Source organism: Dromaius novaehollandiae, chromosome 8 (genome assembly GCF_036370855.1).
Source record: "Dromaius novaehollandiae isolate bDroNov1 chromosome 8, bDroNov1.hap1, whole genome shotgun sequence".
Classification (NCBI taxonomy): domain Eukaryota; kingdom Metazoa; phylum Chordata; class Aves; order Casuariiformes; family Dromaiidae; genus Dromaius; species Dromaius novaehollandiae.
Window position 1 is genome coordinate 14,453,556 of NC_088105.1, and position 21,827 is coordinate 14,475,382.

Sequence of the window (21,827 nt, forward strand, 5' to 3'; positions counted from 1 at the left end):
TTTGCCAAAATAAAAATGGGAATATTTATTATCTCTTCTACTAAAGCAATGCAGATCTTTTGAGATTATACATTGGTCTTTGCAAATGTTTCTACAGCTAAATTCACACTTTTCAGCTCTGTAAAAAATTAGAAACAAACTTGATAAAAACAAAGACACAGGGTATGTCACAGAAGAGTCAGATAGTATTATAACTGTTAATAGGGATGAGCAAAGAAAGCTCATGAGTATATTGAAGTTATGGCATTTTCTGCATCATCATCATATTTGAGTGGGACAAAAATGTTTTAACAATTTCCTCAGGAAGAGGATAGAAGGCATAGGTACATTTTCAGATATATTTCCCAAGCTTTCAGAAGTCTGATAGACCGTTAAATACTGAATTTGATCAAGAGAATCTAAACATTACTTAGTAGTACTACATGCACATGATGCAGGGGAAGAAAAAAAAATTTAGACCCGTGCATACAGTACAAGACAAACTGTTACAATTGTCAAACGTGCGCTGGACAAAATTTAAAGTTTATGAAAAGTTTTATTTGCGGTCATGAAAATAGTTTCAGAAGCACATAATTGTACGCATTTTTCAAAGTCATCTTCACTTGGCCTCCTGAACTTTCTTGGCATTCTGTTTTTCTTTTGCCTAGAAAGCAGAAGGAGACGATGTTAAACTCTGATAAGATAATGATACGTACTTTTTCCAGCTCTATTATAACCTATTATAATATTCCAAGCTCTATAATAACCAGCTCTATTAGCATGCAATTGAATTAGAAATCCAAACAAAGCAGGAAAATCTTAAAAGTTGAATTCAAAATTAAAAAAGAAAAAAATTAAGAAGTAGTTTACATTTTTTGGAACAAGTTTAAACCAACGTATTTCTTCTAGACCTGTACATGCACAGAGAAGCACAAACTCTCTACTGTCTTCTTTATCTCCCAGACAATTTATTAAAATAGTATAAATCTAGACATTTCCAAAACAGCTACTCTTATAAGTAGCCTACAAGCCTACTCTCATATATAAATTCAGCAAAATAAGCTCATTAAATTATATACAGCTCTTTTTCCAATGAGAGTTCAAAATTAGAGAACCCGTCTACTGCACATGGTACACATGCAAGCCAGCATTATGACGTTACTACAATTCAAGTATTTCAGTACCTATACAGTTTAATATCCTTGACAGGGTGACAGGAGATATGTTACATAATTGAACAAACATGTTTCAATTTAAAACTTGATAGAAAAATCAATGTTAATAGGTAGGCACCATATAAAGGCAAAAACAGTGAGCCAGTACACCAGTACCAGGAAAGAGAGAATGGAGAGCTAAATTTCTTCAAGCAGTTTAAACTACCAAAAGTTCTGTGCAAAGGTTGCCATCTAGTGTTGACAGATAGATCAATAGAACTGAGTATTAAGATTCCAGGCAAGAGGGACCAGTCTTGTATATAGACATGATTTAGGCTTCTCCACACTGAAAAATTAAAATTTCTACTAGAATTATGATGTATAACTCCAGTTAGCATGTGGTAGAGTTCCCAGTGCCATTCTGGCATCCTTTTTTGAGTTGAAGATTAAAAGTACATATATTCATATGCTTTGTGTTGTACCATCTTATGTCCTGTAACATCATCATCTAGCTGATATTGGGTTGCCTCTGGATATGTTACCATTAAAAGGCTTTATTTAGGTTATCGAAGGGGAGGTACAGTTTGCCTTTGTGCAGAAAAGCAAAGCTGGTGGCTCCCTCTGTCCCCCCCATCTCAGTTAGAATTGCAAGACACTATCACATAAACCAGCAATACAGCTGAATGTAGAAATTTCCAAAAAAATACAACCCATGCCATGCATGCTTCCTAGGTATTTGACTATAGTATTAATTTCAAGTAGAAGGCATGAAAAATTATAGTAGTGTATTGTTTTTAAAAAGTCATCCAAAAATACTCACTTTTTCTACTAGTGGTATTAACTGCTGGTGTTCTGCTAGAGTCTTTAATAATTCCATGATGAAAGGCAGGTAGTTATGTTTTCTTCTAATATTTTCAATCTAAAAATATTAAAGCAGTAACAAAATTATTATATGACTAAAAGGGGATTTTTCTTTCCAAAAATTGGTTCTTTTCAAGTATCAGCCAGTAAAAAATAAAGTCCAAGTAATAAAATTCTGAACACACCACATAAGAAAGTACATGCCAGATGAATTTACTGCATAAGGCAGAGACTGTCCCTATGGTCTTTTGCCATATTAGCCAAAACCCCTCAGGGATTAAGTAGGTTCTATGGTTTAAGTTACTGACAAGTATTGCCATCTGACAAGTATTGCCATCTGAACTTTTTACTTCCTGTTTAACTTGTGATTTATCATCTTTTGTATTTTTTACACTCCTTAGCAAGTCATGGCCTGAACCTTGGTTGAATGCTTAAACACCTTAGCAATACAAAAACATAATTATATTCATTACGCTGAATAATTTGCAGTAGAAAAGTAGGAAGTTCTGCTTATTTAACTGGGAGGAATGACCTCCCTAGACTCAAAGGGCAGATCCTAAGCGGGGGGGGGGGGGGGGGGGGGAAGGGAAGGACCTTAGGACCTTTGTGCAGTGTTTCCACAGTTTTTCCACATCCAATTAATAATTTTAAGTGTTTTGCCCCACCAATTTCATTTGTTTGCTTACTTGCACACTTGGTAAACTGCATGCTTTTTTTTTTTTTTTTTTTTTAATTTTTTGGTATAATTTCTTCAATTACATCATGATCAAATGGAATAGAGACTGCGAGACAGACAACCATGCCACTTTACAACTTTGAAGAGGCACTTAACACATGTCCTGTAGAAACTGATTCGAAATTATCATTAGAATTACCGAAATATTGCTCTTGTACCTTCGAGAAATTAGTGAAATAAAGTTTCTGAAAAAAAAAAGTTTCTATACCCTTTCATATATACATCTTTATCAAAGTTAATACAGTTCCTTTGAAGGTAACTTATTTTAAAGCTATTAATTTTGTAATTATCTAGGCACTTTCTATCCAAAAAATGTTATGAGATTAAAGAAGGAAAACAAAACAAAACAAAACATGAACCCCCCCCCCCCCAAACACACACACACAATTTGGTTACCTGGATTTATTTCCTCAAAACATTCCCTGAAAAGTATTTTGGAATTATTAAAAAAAAGCTGTAACTTATGATCTCAGAGAAACTTTCCCTTATCTCATTTTCATTAATACCATTTATCCTTTAATTATCCTTCTTCTCAACTGATGCATCAACATTCTTCACTAATGCTAAGGAGGGCTGTAAGAGCTAACATAAATGCTCTGTAGAAAGAGGCAAGACTAACACTTCAAAGTCCTAGTAAAAATGGAAAAAAAAATCCTACCAAGCAGCCACTGTAACAGATAGTAGTGTAATTAGTGATTCTAGCTGTAACATGCTGATCAGCCTTCTGCAGCACATAAAGCAATTCCCTTGCAGGAGTTTCAGAATTCACTGTGCTTAATAAATAAAGCAATCTTTTTAAGTGAGAAAAATATAAAGAAAGCACCAAACAAAGGGAGCTACAGTGAACATCACAAACTGATTTGCAAGCTCTGTGCTAAAAGGAAGCAAGCTTGTAAGCAAGCTGTGAATTCAGGAATAGCATGCCAATTTACATAAAATACATACCACACAGTTCTTTCTTGTACCTATCCAATTCCTTCAGATTAACTGCAATAGCCTCCCACGGACATGAAAGCTGGCTCTTTCTTATGTTTTTTTTCAATAGTTTGGCCAGACAAAGGCTACATACCTTGTATCTTTTTAATTTTTGGTTCTCTTCTTCGATTAGCATCTGGTATTTTGCAACTTCTGACTGTATAGAACTTAACATATTACCACTCTGGTCTGTATCCATAGGTTCCTCCTTCCACAAAAAGAGAAAAAGTTAAATGGATGATGAAGTTACAGCATGCCTCTTTTAAAAGAAAGAAAAGTCTTGTCTTTATGATATTTCTATTTCTATACATAAACAGTCAGTTTTGCTTACAGTTACAGGAGCATTCTAGGAATTTCTGCAACTAGTAAGTCTTTGAGCTCAAGTACTAGGAAAAAGAATAGTTGCACTACTGTGGTATATTAACCGGAACAGAGAGCCACAGTGATGTGGTCATACTGCACCTAGGGTCTGAATTAGCTCACTCAGAACTAACCAGAGCTGTCACAAGTATCTCCACACAGCACTGCACTGTGCTTGACAGGCATCTTATAATCCTTTCCCTGCTTTTCTTGGTTAATGCTCCTTTTGGAGCAAGAGAAGAAGGAAGGACAGAGGAGGGGAATAATAAAGTGAAGACACAAAACTATTATCAAACAGCTCCAGTAACTTAAATACCCTGACCTACCTCTGCAAGCTGCCGCTGTAACTCTGCAATCCTCTGCTCATATATCATTTTTCTGTCAGATACAATGGCCATCAAGTTAAATCTTATCTCCCCTTCGCTGTATCTAAATGAGAGGAGCAAGAAGTTTTCAAAATTAATCTTTTTACATGCCAACTCAAAAACCTCCACCAGGGTTTCTTTCATTATAAGGGAATGCATTTTGCATGGAAAAAAAAAACCAAACAAAAAAAAAAAAAGAGCTATGAAATTAAGTTGCACTGCAGATCTAATCCTATCATGAAATAAACTCATATCTTGGATCAGCACTACTCAAACTGTAACTTCCAGTAACCTGCTCTCCCAAGATGTTACAATATTCCTGTCTGGGTCATGAAAAACAAAAATTTGAAACTGTAACTAAAAGACAAAACCATATATGATAGGGCTGACAACATTACTTGCATAGGACTGCTGACCACTATATATATAATTTTTAAACTTTCTCATCATTGTTACTTCTTGTTAGTAAATGGTTGAGATCTCTTTTCCATAAAACATGAAAAATAAGTTGAACAATTAGATTTGTAGTCCTTTCAGAGTTTAAATTCTCCAAATGTGATTTGGCAGTAAATGTTTTCTTTATCAAATACCACTGTACAAGTAAAAGACTCTTTGAAAATTATTTCCTAAAAGTAGCGCAAAGCCAACATTTCATTTCTAACATGTTTTGGAGGCTGCAGTTTGGGGTCAGAGTTGAGACGCTGGAAGACTTCTGTAGTATGTTTTTCTAGCCTAAATTTCCAAAGCAAGCCACAAGCTACTTAAGGAAGACCTGCTTTCTATAAATACCTTTTGTAAGGCTGGATTATCTGGTATTTTGAGTTAGAGATAACACCCAAACGTTATCCACAGTAATAACACACTTAGTTTTCACTCAAAAGATCCACAACTGTCTAACACAGAGTTAAGCCTTGTTCTTCCTTTGTCAAGAGTACTAGCAGGATCTCTCTTCACAACACAGATACTTACTTTCATTAAATAACGTATTTCATTTAGTCACATATAATATACACATAAAATGATGCATAACCCTAATTTCTTAGAAATTCAGGTGAAAGCCTTTAATCGAAGGAAGTTAAGAATAAGGAATTTTTCCACACATATAAGGTGCTATATTTTAAAAGCATCATGACCATTTACTTTTGTATACGTTTCTCTATGACAGGCCGCACAGCGCTTATCCAGTCATCTTGATTGCATGCACCTAGAAAAGACACAAAGGAAGAAAAAACTAAAACTTCTTTGCAAAGTTTATCGCAAATTCAAGATTTACATAATTCAGGCTTATGCATCACCATCAGACAGACTATCTAACAAATTTTTCGTAGGCAACTGCAGTCTCAAAATATTCAGGGTATCTTTTTAGGAGGAGGATGACACATTTTTGAATAATAATATTTAGCTAATGTACTGGCCAAACAAATGGAGAACTACTAAATTTTAAGGGCAAAAGCATTTAACATTTATTCTGTTGATGACAAGAAACAACAGAAAAATTGTAAATTATGTATGATTTTTGTATGATACAAAAGACTAACTGGTATGACAAATTAAGAAAAACCCAGGCTGATACACAATCCTCCCTCTTCCATAATACTTTATTCTGTTATACATTTAAGCAAAGTTTTCATGTTTTAACAATGTTCAACACTTGCAAAGCTCTTTAAAGAAATAATGGTTACCCATAATTAATTACCTCTTACTTATGTGAAGTACAATGCAAAGACACTAAGACAGAGATTAAATCTCATTTTAAGGCCAGAACAATCAGGCAGTTTCAGAACAACACTCCATCCTGAAAACTTCACACATTCAGAATATCCCAACTGCTGGCAATCTCAGGTCAGCCCTCCTGACTTTAGCAGGCTAAACAGACATCTTCGTTTTCTGTCATCATTAATTATTCCACAGAATTTCTCCCAAGTAAGCTTTGATTTAAATGAATTGTTAAAATAAAAGATGTTTAGAAAGATGTAAAATATTACCTAAATCAATTGGTCCTTCCCTTAATCCATCTAGTTCATACAGCCGTCCATTAACAGGAACATAGCTTACAAAGTGAAATGCATCTTCCTCTTTTGCTGAAGACTTTGCATCAAATTCAAACATCTGTTGCCTGCAAAGAAAATAAAAAAAAATTGCAGTGAAAAATAATTGCCTGAATTTTGCCTACATGCACAACATTTAAAACACCCTGTTACCTGGCAAAACTGTTGTGAACCTGCCGGATTACTTCTGAGTTGCTTAGTGCCAAACCTTTCATCTAAAAATCAAAACCAGAATAAAATTATAAGCCTTTGTACAAACAATACTATAATACTTTAAATTCAGAAAATAGTAGGCACTTACCGCAGCATCAAAACTTTGTGAAAATTCTTTAAATTCTGAGAGAGTCTCTCCTAGATGGATATCTTGATGAGCACAATTTAATAGCACACTTACTATGGCTTGAGTAGCACAAGCATTATTTATTACCTAGAAGAAAGTGCAAGTGTTGAGGATTTGTTCAGTACTGGTGACAAAATTATAATTTAAGTTGGGTAATATTTTCCATTTATAAACACATGTTATTGCTGATTTACACTACAGCTTCACTCTAAAAGCAGGCAGGAAATCGGGTCTAAGTAGCACCCAAAAAACCCTTGCTGCAGAGACTAATACAGAGAACACCACTTGGGCATCATATACAACTCAGTGATAAAACAAGTATTTCACACCTCTGAAACTCTAACATTTTACTGCTTCACCCCCTCCCTAAAGCAATTAATGAAGGACAAGAAAAGACAGGAACCATTGATTATTATGGAATGACAAGTAAAGTACTACTCAAAGCAAGAAGTTAAAATCAGGTTATTATTTCTAATGTCTTAAAAGAGAGAGTAAAAGAAGAAGAAAAAAGAAAAAAGGAAAAAAAAATAAAGCACATCACTCTTCCTAATAGGAGTCCAAAGATGATTGATTTGGGACAATAAGACACATCATGGAACCTAGACTTTTTTTAAGCTGCATCAGAAGAAGCACATCAAATGTTTTAGGGACAAGCCAATAAAATTTAAAGATGTCCCAGTCTTTTCAATGAGACAGTTTGCTGAATAATAAACCATATCAGAATTCAGATTTTTCACTTATTTCTTAATTTGCAATACACCTATCAATTTTAACCTAGCATTTAAGATATCAAATTGTGCAATACTGTTGTACAGACTCTATTGTTGTGTTAAACATCTCATTTTTAGAAAATATAGATAAAGCCCTTGACATTACAGCCATGCCTTTAATGTTGTTTAACAACAATCAAACTTAGGTGCTGTATTTAAAGAAATCAAAACAGAAATTACTAGGATTATTAAATATTATCTCAGAGGATTAGGTATTTTTCTTTCTTTTTTTTTCTTCCCCTCCATGTTCTGCAATTGATAGGCACAATGCAGACTGAATTAAAAACACCATAATCAAATAGTAGGATGGTGTAAGTAATATAATAGGGATTTCATATTAACAGTTTCTTCTCAGTGAGCTGTAAGAGAGGAACAACACGAGAGGAAAGAAAAAAAATGTTGTTTTATAGTCAAAAGCAGTTCCTAAAGTAAAACCTTTCCTGTGACAAAGCGTCATGGGGGTGGCGGGAGAAGAGGAATCCTGATGTCAGAGAACTTTTTCTATTGCAGTTCCTGCAAGGTACAGGATGTTACTCATCTGAGTCCATCACATCATCAGCCAAAACTAAATCAGGCACTGAAAGACTGGATTACATTCCTCTACTGAACTTTTTTATTAAATGACTGACATATAAACTTAACCTCTTCCCCTTGCAAGATGACACTCAGTTTTGCATAGGAAACTGAATTGATATAGAGCTGTTTCATGAAAAAAGTGGAATTATACTCCTGGAATTGCTCTTAACTATGCAAATGTCAGTAAAGGGAGACTAATTTCCCCAATATTTACTAAATTTTGCCCACTCAATATAGACAGCCATAGTACAGATGACAGAACTAGGCAGAAAATGAGCAGCCCATTCCTTGCTTTTCTTTAACCTCATCGCCCTTTGCATTGCTATTTCTGCTTCAGAAACAGCCTCAGACATCACCTGCTTCTTTACATCTTTGGTGAGATTCAACTACGTTAATACTATATACCATATCAGATGCTAGGTTTTTTATACTTCAGTAACACTTGGGTTCAAATCACATCCCTACAGTCCAGATGACAAACAAAGAAATAATAAAACACTTAAGAAAAAGCACAATTTATTTAACTTAAAATGTCATGAAGGGAGTCAGTGATACATGCAGAATACACATTACAGTGATGGAAACCTCACAGACTACAGGTACGCAAGCTAAAGGCTAGAGTTCATACAATTACAAAATAAAGGACAGGGAAGGAAAATCCATCAGGCCAGTGAAATAATAATGAGTAGCAAAAAAAAAAAAGAAAAACAACCAAAAAAAACCCCCACAGTGTAATAGAATGACAAAATTTAAAAGAATTAATGCTATAACATAGGAAAGAGGACCAAGAACTAAAAGTTCTCCAAGATACGACTGGGGAATGATATCACAGACAGTAGTAAAAGTAGCACTAAGATGAATGCAGAAAGATCCCGAGTGGACTACAGTGAGCTAACCTGAAGCAGTAGTTGCAAATTGTATTAATTAAGCTGACAGAGAAAGGAAAAAGAAGGTAATATTAACAGGAGAGAGAACTGTGGCAAAAAGTATGATATTAGAACGAAGGGACACCATAGTGAGCTTCAGCTGCAAAAATGATAGTCAACACACGACATTAAAGGGAGAGAAAACACTGTGTTATAAACAGTTCTTCAGGAAAAGCAATGATGGATGGAATAATCGGTTGCTCTGACAGAGCACTAACCCAATAATGAATTCAAAAAAGTGAAGAGAAATTAAGAGAGAGGTTTTGAGTCTAGACAGGAACTGAAACAGCTGGATACAGGAGTTCGCAATAACAGCAAAATTAGGAGGAAGAATGAAACTCAGCATGGAATTTGTGGTCTCAAATATCTGCCTTTCAGTATAGATATATTTTTTATTCCAACTACAGTATAGAAGTAGTCTGTCTAAGTGTACAAGAACCAAGTTAAACCAAGTATCTTATATTACTCATAGAAAACAATGTGCAACAAATGCGGATCTTAGATCAGCGGTCCCCCGCTGATGAAATGGAAATACATTACAGGCCTACAAACACATCATAAAGTGACAGACTGAAGGTAAGGAAAAGCAAGCAGGAACAGTCCTGTAGCTGAAGAGGAGGAGAAGGAGCAGGTAATAGGTGCAAGGAGACAATGTGTTCCTGGGTCTAGATGACAAGAGAGAAGTACCGAGACAGAAGGAGGAGGTACCTAGCAGAGGTTTCTGGGCAGGGTGAAGAGGGCAGAGCATGAAGGCGGCAATTGCAGCACCAAATGTGGATGAGTGCAAGGTTTATTACATAGGCACAACATCCTATCAATGCACAGAGCCAGTCCAGCACTGCTATACACCCAGGCTAATGAGTCCTCTTAGAGAGACAGGGGTCAGGATACCCATTCACCTTAATTTCCAACATATCTCTGTTACTTAAGGTGTCTCAGCATCGACAGAAAATGTATTTTCTGCACTTACACAGTATTACAATGTATGCAGTTTGTCCCAGAAAGATTCTTTTTGGCCTAATATTTTGACTTGACTCGGGAAGATTTTCTGTATTTGTTCAGAAATCTCTACACTTGCCCGTACGTTTGCCCAGGAAGTCCTGGACAGATATTTGACTGATCAATATTTATAATCCCAGCTTAAAGCAGGTACCCACATTTGAAAAATTTTGCTAATGAAACTACAAGGTGCACTTAATACCTGAAATAAAACAACACTACATATGTACTAGGTGTTGAGGCCAGACTTGGGGAGGGGGGTGGGGAAGAAAACTGCCATGTTGCCAAGTGAAGCTTAGCTTAAAAAACAAAATAAAACAAAAGGCAACATGGCATGGAACCACTTGATTAGACTACTCTGTCATGTTTTCCTATTGAGATTCACAAATTCAAAGCAGGTACCTTTCTCTAATAATCCAATCTGAGTTTCTGAACCAGCTTAAGGCACCAAATACAGCACAAAGGTCCTTGATTTACATCTTCCATTCTATTATTTATTTTGGTTAAAAAAAAAAAAAAAAAAAAAAAGCAGCTCTGGACGGCCTTGTGCTGTAACAGCAAATCTCATAGCCTCATTTACAAAGCATCCACGTGTTACAAAACAGTTGGTTTTACACAGCCCAATGCCAAAAACTCAGCATTAGGACAAAGTTCTAAATTTGCTTAAAACCCTACCGTATTTGACTAAAGCAGCCTTTGGAATAAAGGTATGCTCCTCCTACCAGCAACATTCCACTACCAAAAATCTGTTTCTGATTTGATTTGATGCATTGCAAGCTCACTTTTCTTCTTATGAAGTAAGTTGTTATTCCAAGTTTAGCTTCAACAGTCTAATGTTACAGAATCCAAAAATCTCAAAAAGTTTGATTTTAAATCAACAGAAGCATTGGAAATGTTGAAAAAAATACAAATAATGAGCTCCCATTAGTGACACAAAGACAGCCATAAGCCATTTTTTTTGTTGTTAACAGTATCATTAACTAGATCTCGCTCCTGAAGGTACGTAGCTTTTATTCTCAATTAATGAAGCTAATGTTCTATTATCACAATGCAGCATAAAATCAATACATGGCACAAAATAAAGGCATGAAACTAGTACTTCAGTAATAAAATCTGAAAGGGCTACTTAAAAAAAAAAAAGATGGAGACACCCAATGTCTGCAGCAACAGTATTCTTTCTTCCTCAAGAGATGTTTCTGCTTCTGCAATGATCAGCACAGAATACAGCTGTTCAAAACAGAGCTGAGGACTGCTGAACAGATTGAGGGGTTCAATCATGTAACCACTGTGTGTAAAAATAATGGTAAGGGCCTACTTAAGCAACACAGAAATTAGGAAATTCAGAGTTAAGGCTGAAATTGTATCCTTAACTCACCTCATTGTGCCTAGGTATCCTAGCTCAAAGGGTATGTAAGATCATCCAGAGTTCTGTGGCCTCAAATAGAGGACCATACCATACCTAGGCATAACAGGGAGGCCAAATTTAACATGAGTGCACATAAAAATGACCATAAAAAAAAAATTTAATATGCATGCATATTAGACAGACTTTAAAATTTAGCTTCCCCCCCCACCCAATATACTCATGATTTAACCTTGAATAAGATTTAGTTGCTATTTAAAATTCAGCCAAAACATCGCTATGAAAGTGGGTATTAGTAAAACGTGAACATGCACAAGCTTCTTATAAAAAATTGTGTGTGTTTCCTAATGCAAATTTAGCACTATTTTGCAAGACACACTGTTCCAAAGTTGTGGCCTTTTATACCTGGCTAAGGCTTCCAAATAAACAAACAATTTCAAAATGGAGCATTTAATTAAACATGAGCAGAAATAGAGCTATGCTGTTAATATCATTGTTTATTTCCCATACTGAATGGCTATTATGTATGTAACACCTACTTACTCTTGCTTATAGAAGATTCAGAATGACATTTTAAAACTTCTCTGCAGTAAAACAGATTATAATAGATCTGTTTAGATGGTAACATTTTTAAAGAAAAAAAAATGTATGGGAAGGAAAAAAATAGTCAAATAATCTTTTTGAGATTATTAGTGCTCCATGTCACTTTTGAAGACATAGAGCAATAATCTTAAATGTTTGCTACACAACTGTTTTACTGCAGACTTTCCAGTTTGTCACAAAATTTTGCTAACCCAAGCAAGAAATCTATTTGCTCTGTGATTCCATACTACGAGTGAACATAAGGTTATTCTATTCATCATATTGTTTTAAAGAATAAAGAAAACTTGCACAGTTTTGCAAGATTCAGGCAGCGTGAATTTTTTTTTTAAACTTTTGTATCTCTGTATTATTTATTTTTAGAAAAAAAAGGTCTTGACAAATTATCTGAAAAAGACTGTTGAAAGATAACAAACGCCCACCTCCTCAAAGCCACCATACAACTGGACTTAAACATGTGGAGGGGAAAATAAACAGGAAAGGGACACGAGCCCAGTTGCATGATAGTTTGGGGGGGTTGCTATTTTACAGTAAAATTATTTAATATCAATGCTTGTCTTCCCTTGTGCTGGTGGGTGACTCAACAGGATTCACAGACCATGGTTACAAGAAATGCAACAAGCTCAGCACTATCATAAAGAGGTTCCCATTCCCCCTCACTTACCTTTTACCAGCTTTGGCTGGTACAGACTCAGTGAACCAATACATCTCATAATGTGGCAAAAGACCAACCCAGAAAAGACACAAAGAAAACCTACAGAAAACTGCTGGCTGATGAGCTGAATTGGCTCATGGAAGTTTAATGAGCATCTGAACCATCATGAGAGAAGAACAGAACCATGCAGTCAAAAGCAAATGCAGGTTGGGAGGACCAAGATCTTCTACTCTCATCAGTGGCAAATTACCAGCTCAACCATTTGCTTGAGAAAATATAGCCTTAGAAAACACTATCAGTACTCCCAAGACAGCTTGTCAGTTTGGATCTCTGACAAAGGCTAACTTCCCCCAAAGCGAAAGTGACCAAAGCTAAATATGTATTACAAATCCCCTCAAAATATAAAACCAATTTCTTTCATTTGTCTCTTGATTTTTATTTTTCACTTTCCTGTGACTATCTCAGTACTTATTCAGTCACAATACCTCAGTCCAGGCAAAGCTCATCTGACAAGAAATCCAAGCATACATGTATCTATATCAAAAGTTTTGATTTTGCTAAGCCACTGCACTTGACTAACAAACAAAACTAGAACATTAAAAAGATATTCCAATTTTAAACTCTTGGCAGGTTACTTCTGAAACATATATTTCATGCCACCAAGCGGCATAACTAGGTACTACTATTTTAAAAAAATGAACATTTTTGTTAACTGCTTTCCACACTGGAAAATTAGTAAGTTCTTAGAGTCACTCCAGCACAGTCAGCCTCCTTAAAGAACAGCAGGTGAAGGATGGGGAAGATCAGATGATGATCAGAAAGCTCCTTAATCTCAAAAGGCAAAGGGAAATTTAATACTTTCAGTCTTCAGAAGACAGTAAAATATGAGTGCTTCAAAGAATGCTACAATATAACACAGACTTCTGACTGTTAGCCTTTAATTTTATAGTGTTTTTGTTAACAAGTTTAATGTTGTGCAAATTTTGTGATTTACATTCTGTAACTCCAACTTCAAGCTCAAAAAAAAAAAACCCATCATCTTAGCTACTTGCTTCTAGACACAGTGCCATGCAGCAGAAAGAAACTGGATGGGGGCGGGGGGGGAAGCAAACAAAGTGGAGCAAAGAGACAAGTGCTTTCAAATTTTTCAGAGGCCACAAGAACGGCCATTCTGGGAGAACCTCACCTTGTGACAAGAAACAAGACAGATAAAATGAGGGTAAATCATCTTTAATCTGAAAATCTCCCTAGGTTCAAATCAGAGTTACTTCTTCCTGCCAGGTAATACCCTTTGAGAGTTATACTAAGAATTTTCCCTGAGGTTCTTTGTGTCAAGGCAATTCCATAGCCACAGCCTACTGATCATTAACAGTGTGTTTGATTAGGTACAAAGTGTAACCTAATAAAACAGTATTCATGAGACTAATCAAACTACAAAGATACTAGGTAAACTACTGCTGAGCATCATGTCATAACAGAGACAGACACTGCTCAGCAGAACTGAGGAGCTACAGCAAGGGATGAATAAAGAAAACAGTATTAGAAAAGACCAAGTCATCCAGAGGAGCGTGAAACACTAAGAAATGGGATTATAAACGAATCAAATGAAAGATAATTATCTGCACAACAAAAGCACATGTATGGAGAAGCCCGGAGAGCTAAGGATATACCTAACACTATTTTCCACATTTCTATTTTTACTTAGAAATGCATAGAGACTGCTTTATATCTTGAAATTTACATACAAAGCACTTTTCGGTTTGTGGAAAAAGCAGTCTATGTGTGAGACTTCTTAAAAAACCTGATGATTTGCCCTTTGATGTGAATGCTAAGTAGCTTTGTAATTAAAAGGTATAGGGATATCTTTTTTGTTTAAACTGTTACATTTACCACTGTTTGAGAAGCAGGTGTTCAAAAATAAACACACACACACTTCTACTTTCATTCAAGTTACTTTTTCTTGTCATTCTTTCCTGCAAACAAAAACACTGATGTGCAGAGCAGCCTGTCAAAGCTAACACAGAATTTCAGTACTATTCTGCATTTAATGAAACACAGTGGATTACACTAGCATAAACAACTTTTCTGTATTTTCCAATATAAACTTGCGTTTCTCATTTAAATAATTAAAATTTAAAACTTCCAGACAAAAATGGTCTAGAAAGTCTTATAATACAATCCCACTTGAGTCATACTGACCTGACTAAGTAGCATTTGAGAAACATAAGAGAAAACAACTGTACTGAAGTAAACATCTCTTCCTATAATCTTTGTTGAAAGTGGTTTCAAAACATAGTTTGCTCATTCAGCTTAAAATAGAACATTTACTAAATAATTCTTTAGGCACAGAAGAGTTACTTATTCTTATTTATTCTCCAGCTCTCTCCTAGGAGTTTTACCATTCTATGCATGAAAAATTTTTTTTCTGACTTAACAGATCAATCAGACATGCTTTGTTAATCATCTTTTAATACACAGTTCCTATTCTCCCAGAATTTGTTAAAGTAATTCCACCTTGTAAAATACTCATCTTTGTGCACATTTTAACAAATTCTAGTTTATCTTTCAGTATTAAAAGCTGTTTCATGATCTAAGAAAACTATTGAACTTGCCATACCTGTTTAGCAAAAAATATTGTATCCAGTCTGGAATCCTGAACAACAGAACCTGCCGGTTCTTCTCCGGGCTGCCATTTGAAGAGGAAGATCAACCCATGTACTGGCCTGAAAAATAAAATTGGTAGGGGGAAAAAAAAAATCCACTGTATTGATGAAAAATATCAAAGCCAGAAACCTCTACTATTATTTAATTGTATCCTGGTACAGTAACTCAGTTAATTATTTCTTTCTAAACATAGGGAACCTGTACTGAAATTTGCAGACATGGTCTTTAAGAAGAACATATTTCAGACTTCTTTCCATACGCACCAAACAATCCCAATTTGAAGTAGTGTTTAGTTAGTAATTTTCATAAGTCTGGACTGGTTTTACTGCTCATTGCAACTATTATAGTTGTACAACACCCCTGTGAATTTGTTAGTAACAAATAAATAGCTACTAAAAGCTTTGCCAATCATACATAAGAACAGGAACTAAAGTTTTGGTACCCCTTCTAGGCATAAGTGAAACATTCAAAGATAAAAGGAGCTTCTTGTGAAACTCCACACTTTGAGTTATCACTCTGAGTATTAAGAGAAATCTGTTTTTCTCTTATACTAAAACCTTGCCTTGCTATTCAGACTGCACGTCTGCACAGACAATAGCCTTCTCTTACTCCACGTTGTATTTGGTATTCTAGGAAATAATTCTTTCAGAAAACTTCAGCAGCATTAAAGCAAAAACTTGTTCATCATAGCAATCTGAATTTAAGGTCAGCTCAACGAGCATGCCACAACAGGTTTACCTACAAAAGGTAAACATGCTACATACTAGATAAGAAACTTTTCAAAAGCTCTGATCAGAAGTCTCAGACATCTGCTTAAACAATGGATCTCTTGAGGGATCTAAAAAATCCTAAGAACTAACATATACTTTAACATCTTACTGCTTAACTTAAAATATTAGATGTGTGTCTGAGAAGGAAGGAAGCTGTACATCTTTCTAGCTTTGAATGGTGGCCACCTTACAGTGCGACCAAGCTAAGCTGCAACTTTATGAACAACACAGGTAATGTTCTGATGAAGAACCATATGAAGCATATTGCAGGTAGCAAATAAACCACTGCTAAAGCAACACTTTTGCCATTCAGGTGCAACTTGTCAAATATCTTCAGTCAGACAAAAGTTCTACAATCACATCTTCTGTACTAATTGCTACAGCTTCTGAAAGTGTAACTATACAAGTGTAGGATATCTGCGCAGGAATAGAGCATGGCCCAGGTTAGGTGACATTTTCCTCTTAAAGCCTTATATGTGAACATGGATAACATTTAATGCATCATGGATGGAATGGCAAGAGAATTAATATTGACTAACTAAGGCAGAATTGTTCCATCAGTCATTGTCAGTTACGACAAGAACATTTGACTTCACACACATATCAAGGTGGTTCTGCAGGAAAGACAGGTTCCAAACGTGCATAACTACAGTAAGTAATATAAGGCAACAGATGCAATACTTTATGCAAGGAAAGAAAAAAAAAAAACAAGGAAGAGAAGTAAAGCAATTTGTCAAAGGATATAGCACAAGCCAATGACAAAACCATTAGAAATCTATTTCCATTTTCCAACTGCTATTACCGTCACTTCCCATAAACAGGGAAGCTAGTTTAAGTACAAAGTCGTCAATAAAAGGTCATTTAATTGCCAAGTACTGGATTAAATCAACACCCTAACAGACTTCCTTGGAAGCTGAAAAAAACATTACCATGAGTTGAGTACACATTTTTAGTGAGTTTAAACAGATTTAAATTTAAAGTGCAGATTAGAAAAGAAAGTGGCTTACTTCAATTTTTCAAAGTTCTCTGGTTCCAAACTCCATATTTCTTCAACCTGTGCTCCTCTGCAACCTGAACATGGAAAGATACAGGTTTCTACAACTACCCCATTTAAAAAGGACACAACCAGTAAGAAAAGAGACACAAACAAAATTGGAGTAGTAGTTACAATGTGTATGTCCGCCTCAGAATAAAGTCTATTTACAAGCTCATTTAAAAAAGCACTGGTCAAGAGAAATTATTTCAGGAGTTTCCTCTGTGTATGCTGAAGTTGTCTTTGTAATGCAACTGTATTAAAAAGAGAAAAGAAAAAAAGAGCAGAAGAGATTAATGTATCTTTCATCCCCTCTCATGTCCTGGGAAGAAGAAAACACACCATTGAAGTAAGACTTTAAAGACATTTTCAGCTAGTCTAAAGCAGAACTTGACACATTATGTACCTCTAGACAATCTTCTGAAGGTAGCATATGGAAAATATTGTAAACAATACACTCAAGCAAGACATTAGCATAAGGCAGAGTCTGTAAAAGTTCAGACATGTACTACGTGGAAGATCAAGCTATTAGTCAAATAGAAACACAAAAGAAGAGCTAGGCCTGGGGTCACTTGTGAGCTGTAAAGACACACCAGAAATTATAAATCAGTGTAACCTAGAATAAAATCATTTCGCATCTTTGGCCAAAATCCTGCGCAGACACATCTGCTGTTACAGCCACATACTCACAATACTGCCCATTACAGCAGAAGCAAGTGAACGCTGAGTCTTGCAAATCCCCTTGCAGGACACCCAGCCCCTGCCAGGCTCGCTGCCTGCTCCCCGGAGGAACCAGGGGCCTCTTTCCCGCAGACTCTGAAATCCAGGCAGCCCCCACACGGCCCCCAGATGCCCCCGGCACTCGGCAACGCAGCTGTTCTCCCCCCCCCGCGACACTGCGCCCAGTCCTCCCCCGGGCCGGGCCGGGCCGCGGCCTCAGAGCGCCGCCGCCCGCCCGCCCGGGGCACGCCGCCGCCCCGCCAGCCCCTGCTCCCTCACCGAAGCCCTTGATGAGCTCGGTGAAGACGCCCGGGTCGCTCTCCATGAGGCACCACTCGCCGGCGCTGCTGCCTCCCGCCATGGCGGCGGCCGCGGGCTCCCAGGCGCCGCCGCTGCCGCCGGCCGGCTACGCTGCGAGGTGCGGGCACGCCGCTCCCTTCCCGGCAGGCCGCGCGGCCCACGCTGCCGCAGTCATCTCTATGGTGAGGCGCGGGGCGGGGCAGGAAGCGCCCGCCGCGACCGGATGCGGGGCAGCGGCGGGGCGGGGCGGGCGCGGCCGCATCCGGGTCCTGGAGATGCTGTCAGGGAGCCGGGCGGGGCGGGGCCGCGGTCGGGGGCGCCTCACGGAGCCGCGCAGCCTCGGGCCGCCCCAGGGGGACGCGCCGCCGCCGCCGCCACTGCTCCCCGCGGCGCCCCGGCCGCGCTCAGCGCTCGGCCTCGCAGGCAAGTGCGCGGGGCGGGGCAGGGCAGGGCGGGGCGGGGCGGCTCCCCCCGGCGGAGGCCGCTGCGCCGCCGCCCGGCCCTCGCCCCAGAGCGGCGGGGCCCGCGGAAACGGGTCGCCGCTCCCGGGGGCTCGGAGGCGCCTCCTGAGGCGTCTGGATGGGTGGTAGCGGGGGGAGCTGGGCAGCCGCGTCGCTTCGGGTTTTTGGATCTCTTTGCCCATGATTTGTGTTTTACGCCTTCCTCGCAGCGGCGAGCTGAGCTCGGGGGTTCTCAGGCACCTGCCTGAGGTGCTTTTTTCTCCTCATTGTGTTCTAGATCAGTTAAACTGCCTTTCCTCCGCAGGCTATAGCGTTTTTAAGCAAGTAGGTTTTAAGCAAACCTTTTAAGGAGAATTAAGCAAATTCTTAAGTGGAATTTTTGAGCCAATAAGTAGTTCCTATAGCCTAGTATCCAGTGTAGGAATCTTTATTTGGTGGTTATGGCACTTGTGATTTGGGAAACGCTCTGCTGACATCCCTGTTTAGGTGGAGAGGCTTATATTCTGAAGTGCAACAGCTTATATTTTTGTCAAAGTTCTGCTGTAATATGTGTGTATTTTGTTTAAAAACATAGATGAGCGTGACAGTTAATAGTCTCTCTGCTCAGTAAACTTGAAGTTATTCTTTATAATCCTCAGTTCAATGATAATACTAAACTCTGAAAGAGCAAGTGAATACAGTTTCTTGTAGAACAGAAGGCATATGGTTTTGAAGTATTTGAATTTAAACTGGACAGTGTAAATTATTGTCTTTAAAATTGCAATGCAGTTTTTTTCATAAAACATTCAACTTAGTCAAAATTTAATTCTATGTGTTTTCTCAGAGTTTACTTCATCATCATCGACATAGCAGTTCAGTTTAAGAACTTGTTAAGTTAGAACTTGTATTTCTATTAAAGTTTTCTGCTTTAAGTATGGTTTCTTTCACACACCCCCGAAACTTACACTTTAGGATGTTTTGCTTCTTCAGAAGACCAGGGCTAAATTGTCAAAATAGTTATAAGAGAAATAACAAAGGCTGACTTACAGAACTCAGTCATATTAATGGTACAGCAATATAAGGACAGAATATAATGGGCCCACTGATGGTTATTTACTACATAGTTTTGGATGCAGATAGCACCCTGCTTCAGACGGGGAAGAATGGAGGCTTTCTTTCTTGTCTGTTGCAGAGAAAGGAGAATTTTCTGTCAAATAGAAAGTTGGGAAGCTGTTTGTAAGTCAATATGTAACTTACCTAAACTGAGAAAAAAGTATATTCTGACTACATTAGTGACATTTATAGGCGCTAGCTTATCCTGCTCACTGAAGCAGTGGCTTTTATCTTCAATATTCAGAAAACCAGGTCAAAGATAGGTATCCGCTATCCTTAAAAAGCTTGAAGTTGATTTCTTTGAAATGTCCTTCGTATGTGCTCTTTCAGGATATAAATGTCAACATATTTTGAGGTCTGTCTAGAGTTTGTTTGGGTTTTGGGGGGAGGGTGAGTGGTAAAATAGTACCTCTTAGCACTACTTAATGTCTTTCTATTGACATTTTAATGGTTTTTTAATTGTATTTAACATCCTATTTATATTATTAGGTAAGGACTGAGAAAGCTGACTTTGTTGTTGTCATATTCCTCTGGGGATAGTGGGGGTGATTTTTGTTGTTTTTTTTTTTTTTCCTCACTCATGTTTTTTTTTCCTCATGGTTTCATTTCACCTGCATTTGTTTCCATTAAAATCTTACAGTTTGAATTTTACCATGCTAGATCTTCTTTGAGTAAGAACAGTGTTGTACGCCTACAAGCATTAAAGCAGAACTCTCTTGCAACTCAGAGTGTGTAAAAAACCCTGAAAGACTGAGAATGTTTATGATGTTTCTTGCTTTTTAATGTCAGATGTAAAGTAAAACAGAATTTGGTGCTGTGTCTGTGTATTTTCCTGGACCTCACTTCAAATCTGGTAGAATTTGAGCCTGTAATAAAGAGAACTTTTTTTCTCTCCTTGAGCTTCTGTTGTTAAAAAGCTGTTGTCTAAGCACACTGAAATCCACCCTTTTTAAACTCTCACAGTTTCGTCTGACTAAATTTTTTTTCAGTATTTTACCTGTTTACTTTAGCATTGCATTTCTGCTGTTTCTTCAGTTGGTCAGTAGTACCAATCCTTCAGCAGAACAGAGTTGGACAAGATCTGAGATATGAACAAATTTAGCATGCAATCCAGAAAGCTACCAAGAAAGCAGTATCATATTAGAAGTAGCAGTAGGGCATAGCATAAGCCATCCTTTCTGTATGCCACTCATGGGGTTTAAGTAGCTTCTAGACTGGTTTTAAGGAAATGAATTTATCACCTTTGTACCTTCAGAGATTTTTTTTGTTTCTTTTTCCCCAAGTGGTATGTTTGCAAGTTTAGAGTATACTTTATATTAAAATTATGAAAGAAAAATTACAGGTATGTAGATATGATATATTTACTTACTTAGGGAGTGATAAAAGAATATAGTCAGCACGTTTTCACAGTAGTTTGTAATAAACTTCACTACTCTTCCAGCAGATTTCTTAAACGTGTGAACAATGGAGGAAGAGGCAAACCAAATGCAATCCCTGAATGAAAAGGAGGTGCCAAACTCTGAAAGTGGCTGTGTGTGGCACGTCACCGATATGAATCGACTACATCGTTTCTTGTGTTTTGGTTCAGAAGGTGGTACTTACCATGTCAAGGAGCAGAAGCTGGGCTTTGAAAGTGCAGAAGCTTTAATAAGACTGATTGAAGAGGGTAAAGGTTGTGATGTTGTTCAAGAAATAAAGACATTCACTCAAGAAGGAAGAGCAGCAAAACAGGAGCCCCTGCTTTTTGCTCTTGCAGTTTGCTCACAGTGTTCTGATGCAAAAACTAAACAAGCAGCATTTAAAGCTGTTGCTGAAGTGTGTAACATACCAACCCATCTCTTTACTTTCATCCAATTTAAAAAAGATCTGAAGGAGGGCATGAGATGTGGCATTTGGGGCCGGGCACTGAGAAAAGCTGTTGCAGATTGGTACAATGGAAAGAATGGCATGGCTGTTGCTCTAGCAGTTACAAAATACAAACAAAGAAGTGGTTGGTCTCATAAAGATCTTCTGAGGTTATCCCATCTGAAACCTGCCAGTGAAGGTAATAACCTTTTATTTATAAAGATATTACATTTTA

General features: G+C 37.5%; 2 protein-coding genes across 4 annotated transcripts in view; one reads left to right on the forward strand and one right to left on the reverse strand.

The window, feature by feature from the left end:
• UCHL5 (ubiquitin C-terminal hydrolase L5) lies at positions 1 to 18,397 on the reverse strand. The gene is made up of 11 exons (XM_026123414.2): positions 18,174 to 18,397; positions 17,149 to 17,212; positions 15,325 to 15,430; positions 6,780 to 6,905; positions 6,632 to 6,693; positions 6,416 to 6,546; positions 5,571 to 5,634; positions 4,392 to 4,494; positions 3,800 to 3,913; positions 1,954 to 2,052; positions 1 to 643 (listed from the first exon to the last, which is right to left on the reverse strand). Exons 1-11 carry the CDS (start codon positions 18,253 to 18,255, stop codon positions 599 to 601), a joined length of 996 nt encoding a protein of 331 aa, XP_025979199.1. The 5' UTR covers positions 18,256 to 18,397; the 3' UTR covers positions 1 to 598.
• The window catches only part of RO60 (Ro60, Y RNA binding protein), a 16,503-nt gene continuing 13,061 nt past the window's right edge, over positions 18,386 to 21,827 (forward strand). For 2 of the 3 annotated variants that reach the window (XR_010390138.1, XM_064515751.1), the window contains exons 1-2: positions 18,386 to 18,617; positions 21,192 to 21,791. Coding sequence is in view for 2 of the 3 variants with exons in the window: in XM_064515751.1 (XP_064371821.1) it covers positions 21,212 to 21,791 (580 nt within the window). In the remaining variant the exon portion in view is untranslated. Of the gene's footprint in view, positions 18,618 to 21,188; positions 21,792 to 21,827 lie in introns of all 3 variants that reach the window. The other variant, XM_064515752.1, reaches the window with a different exon arrangement.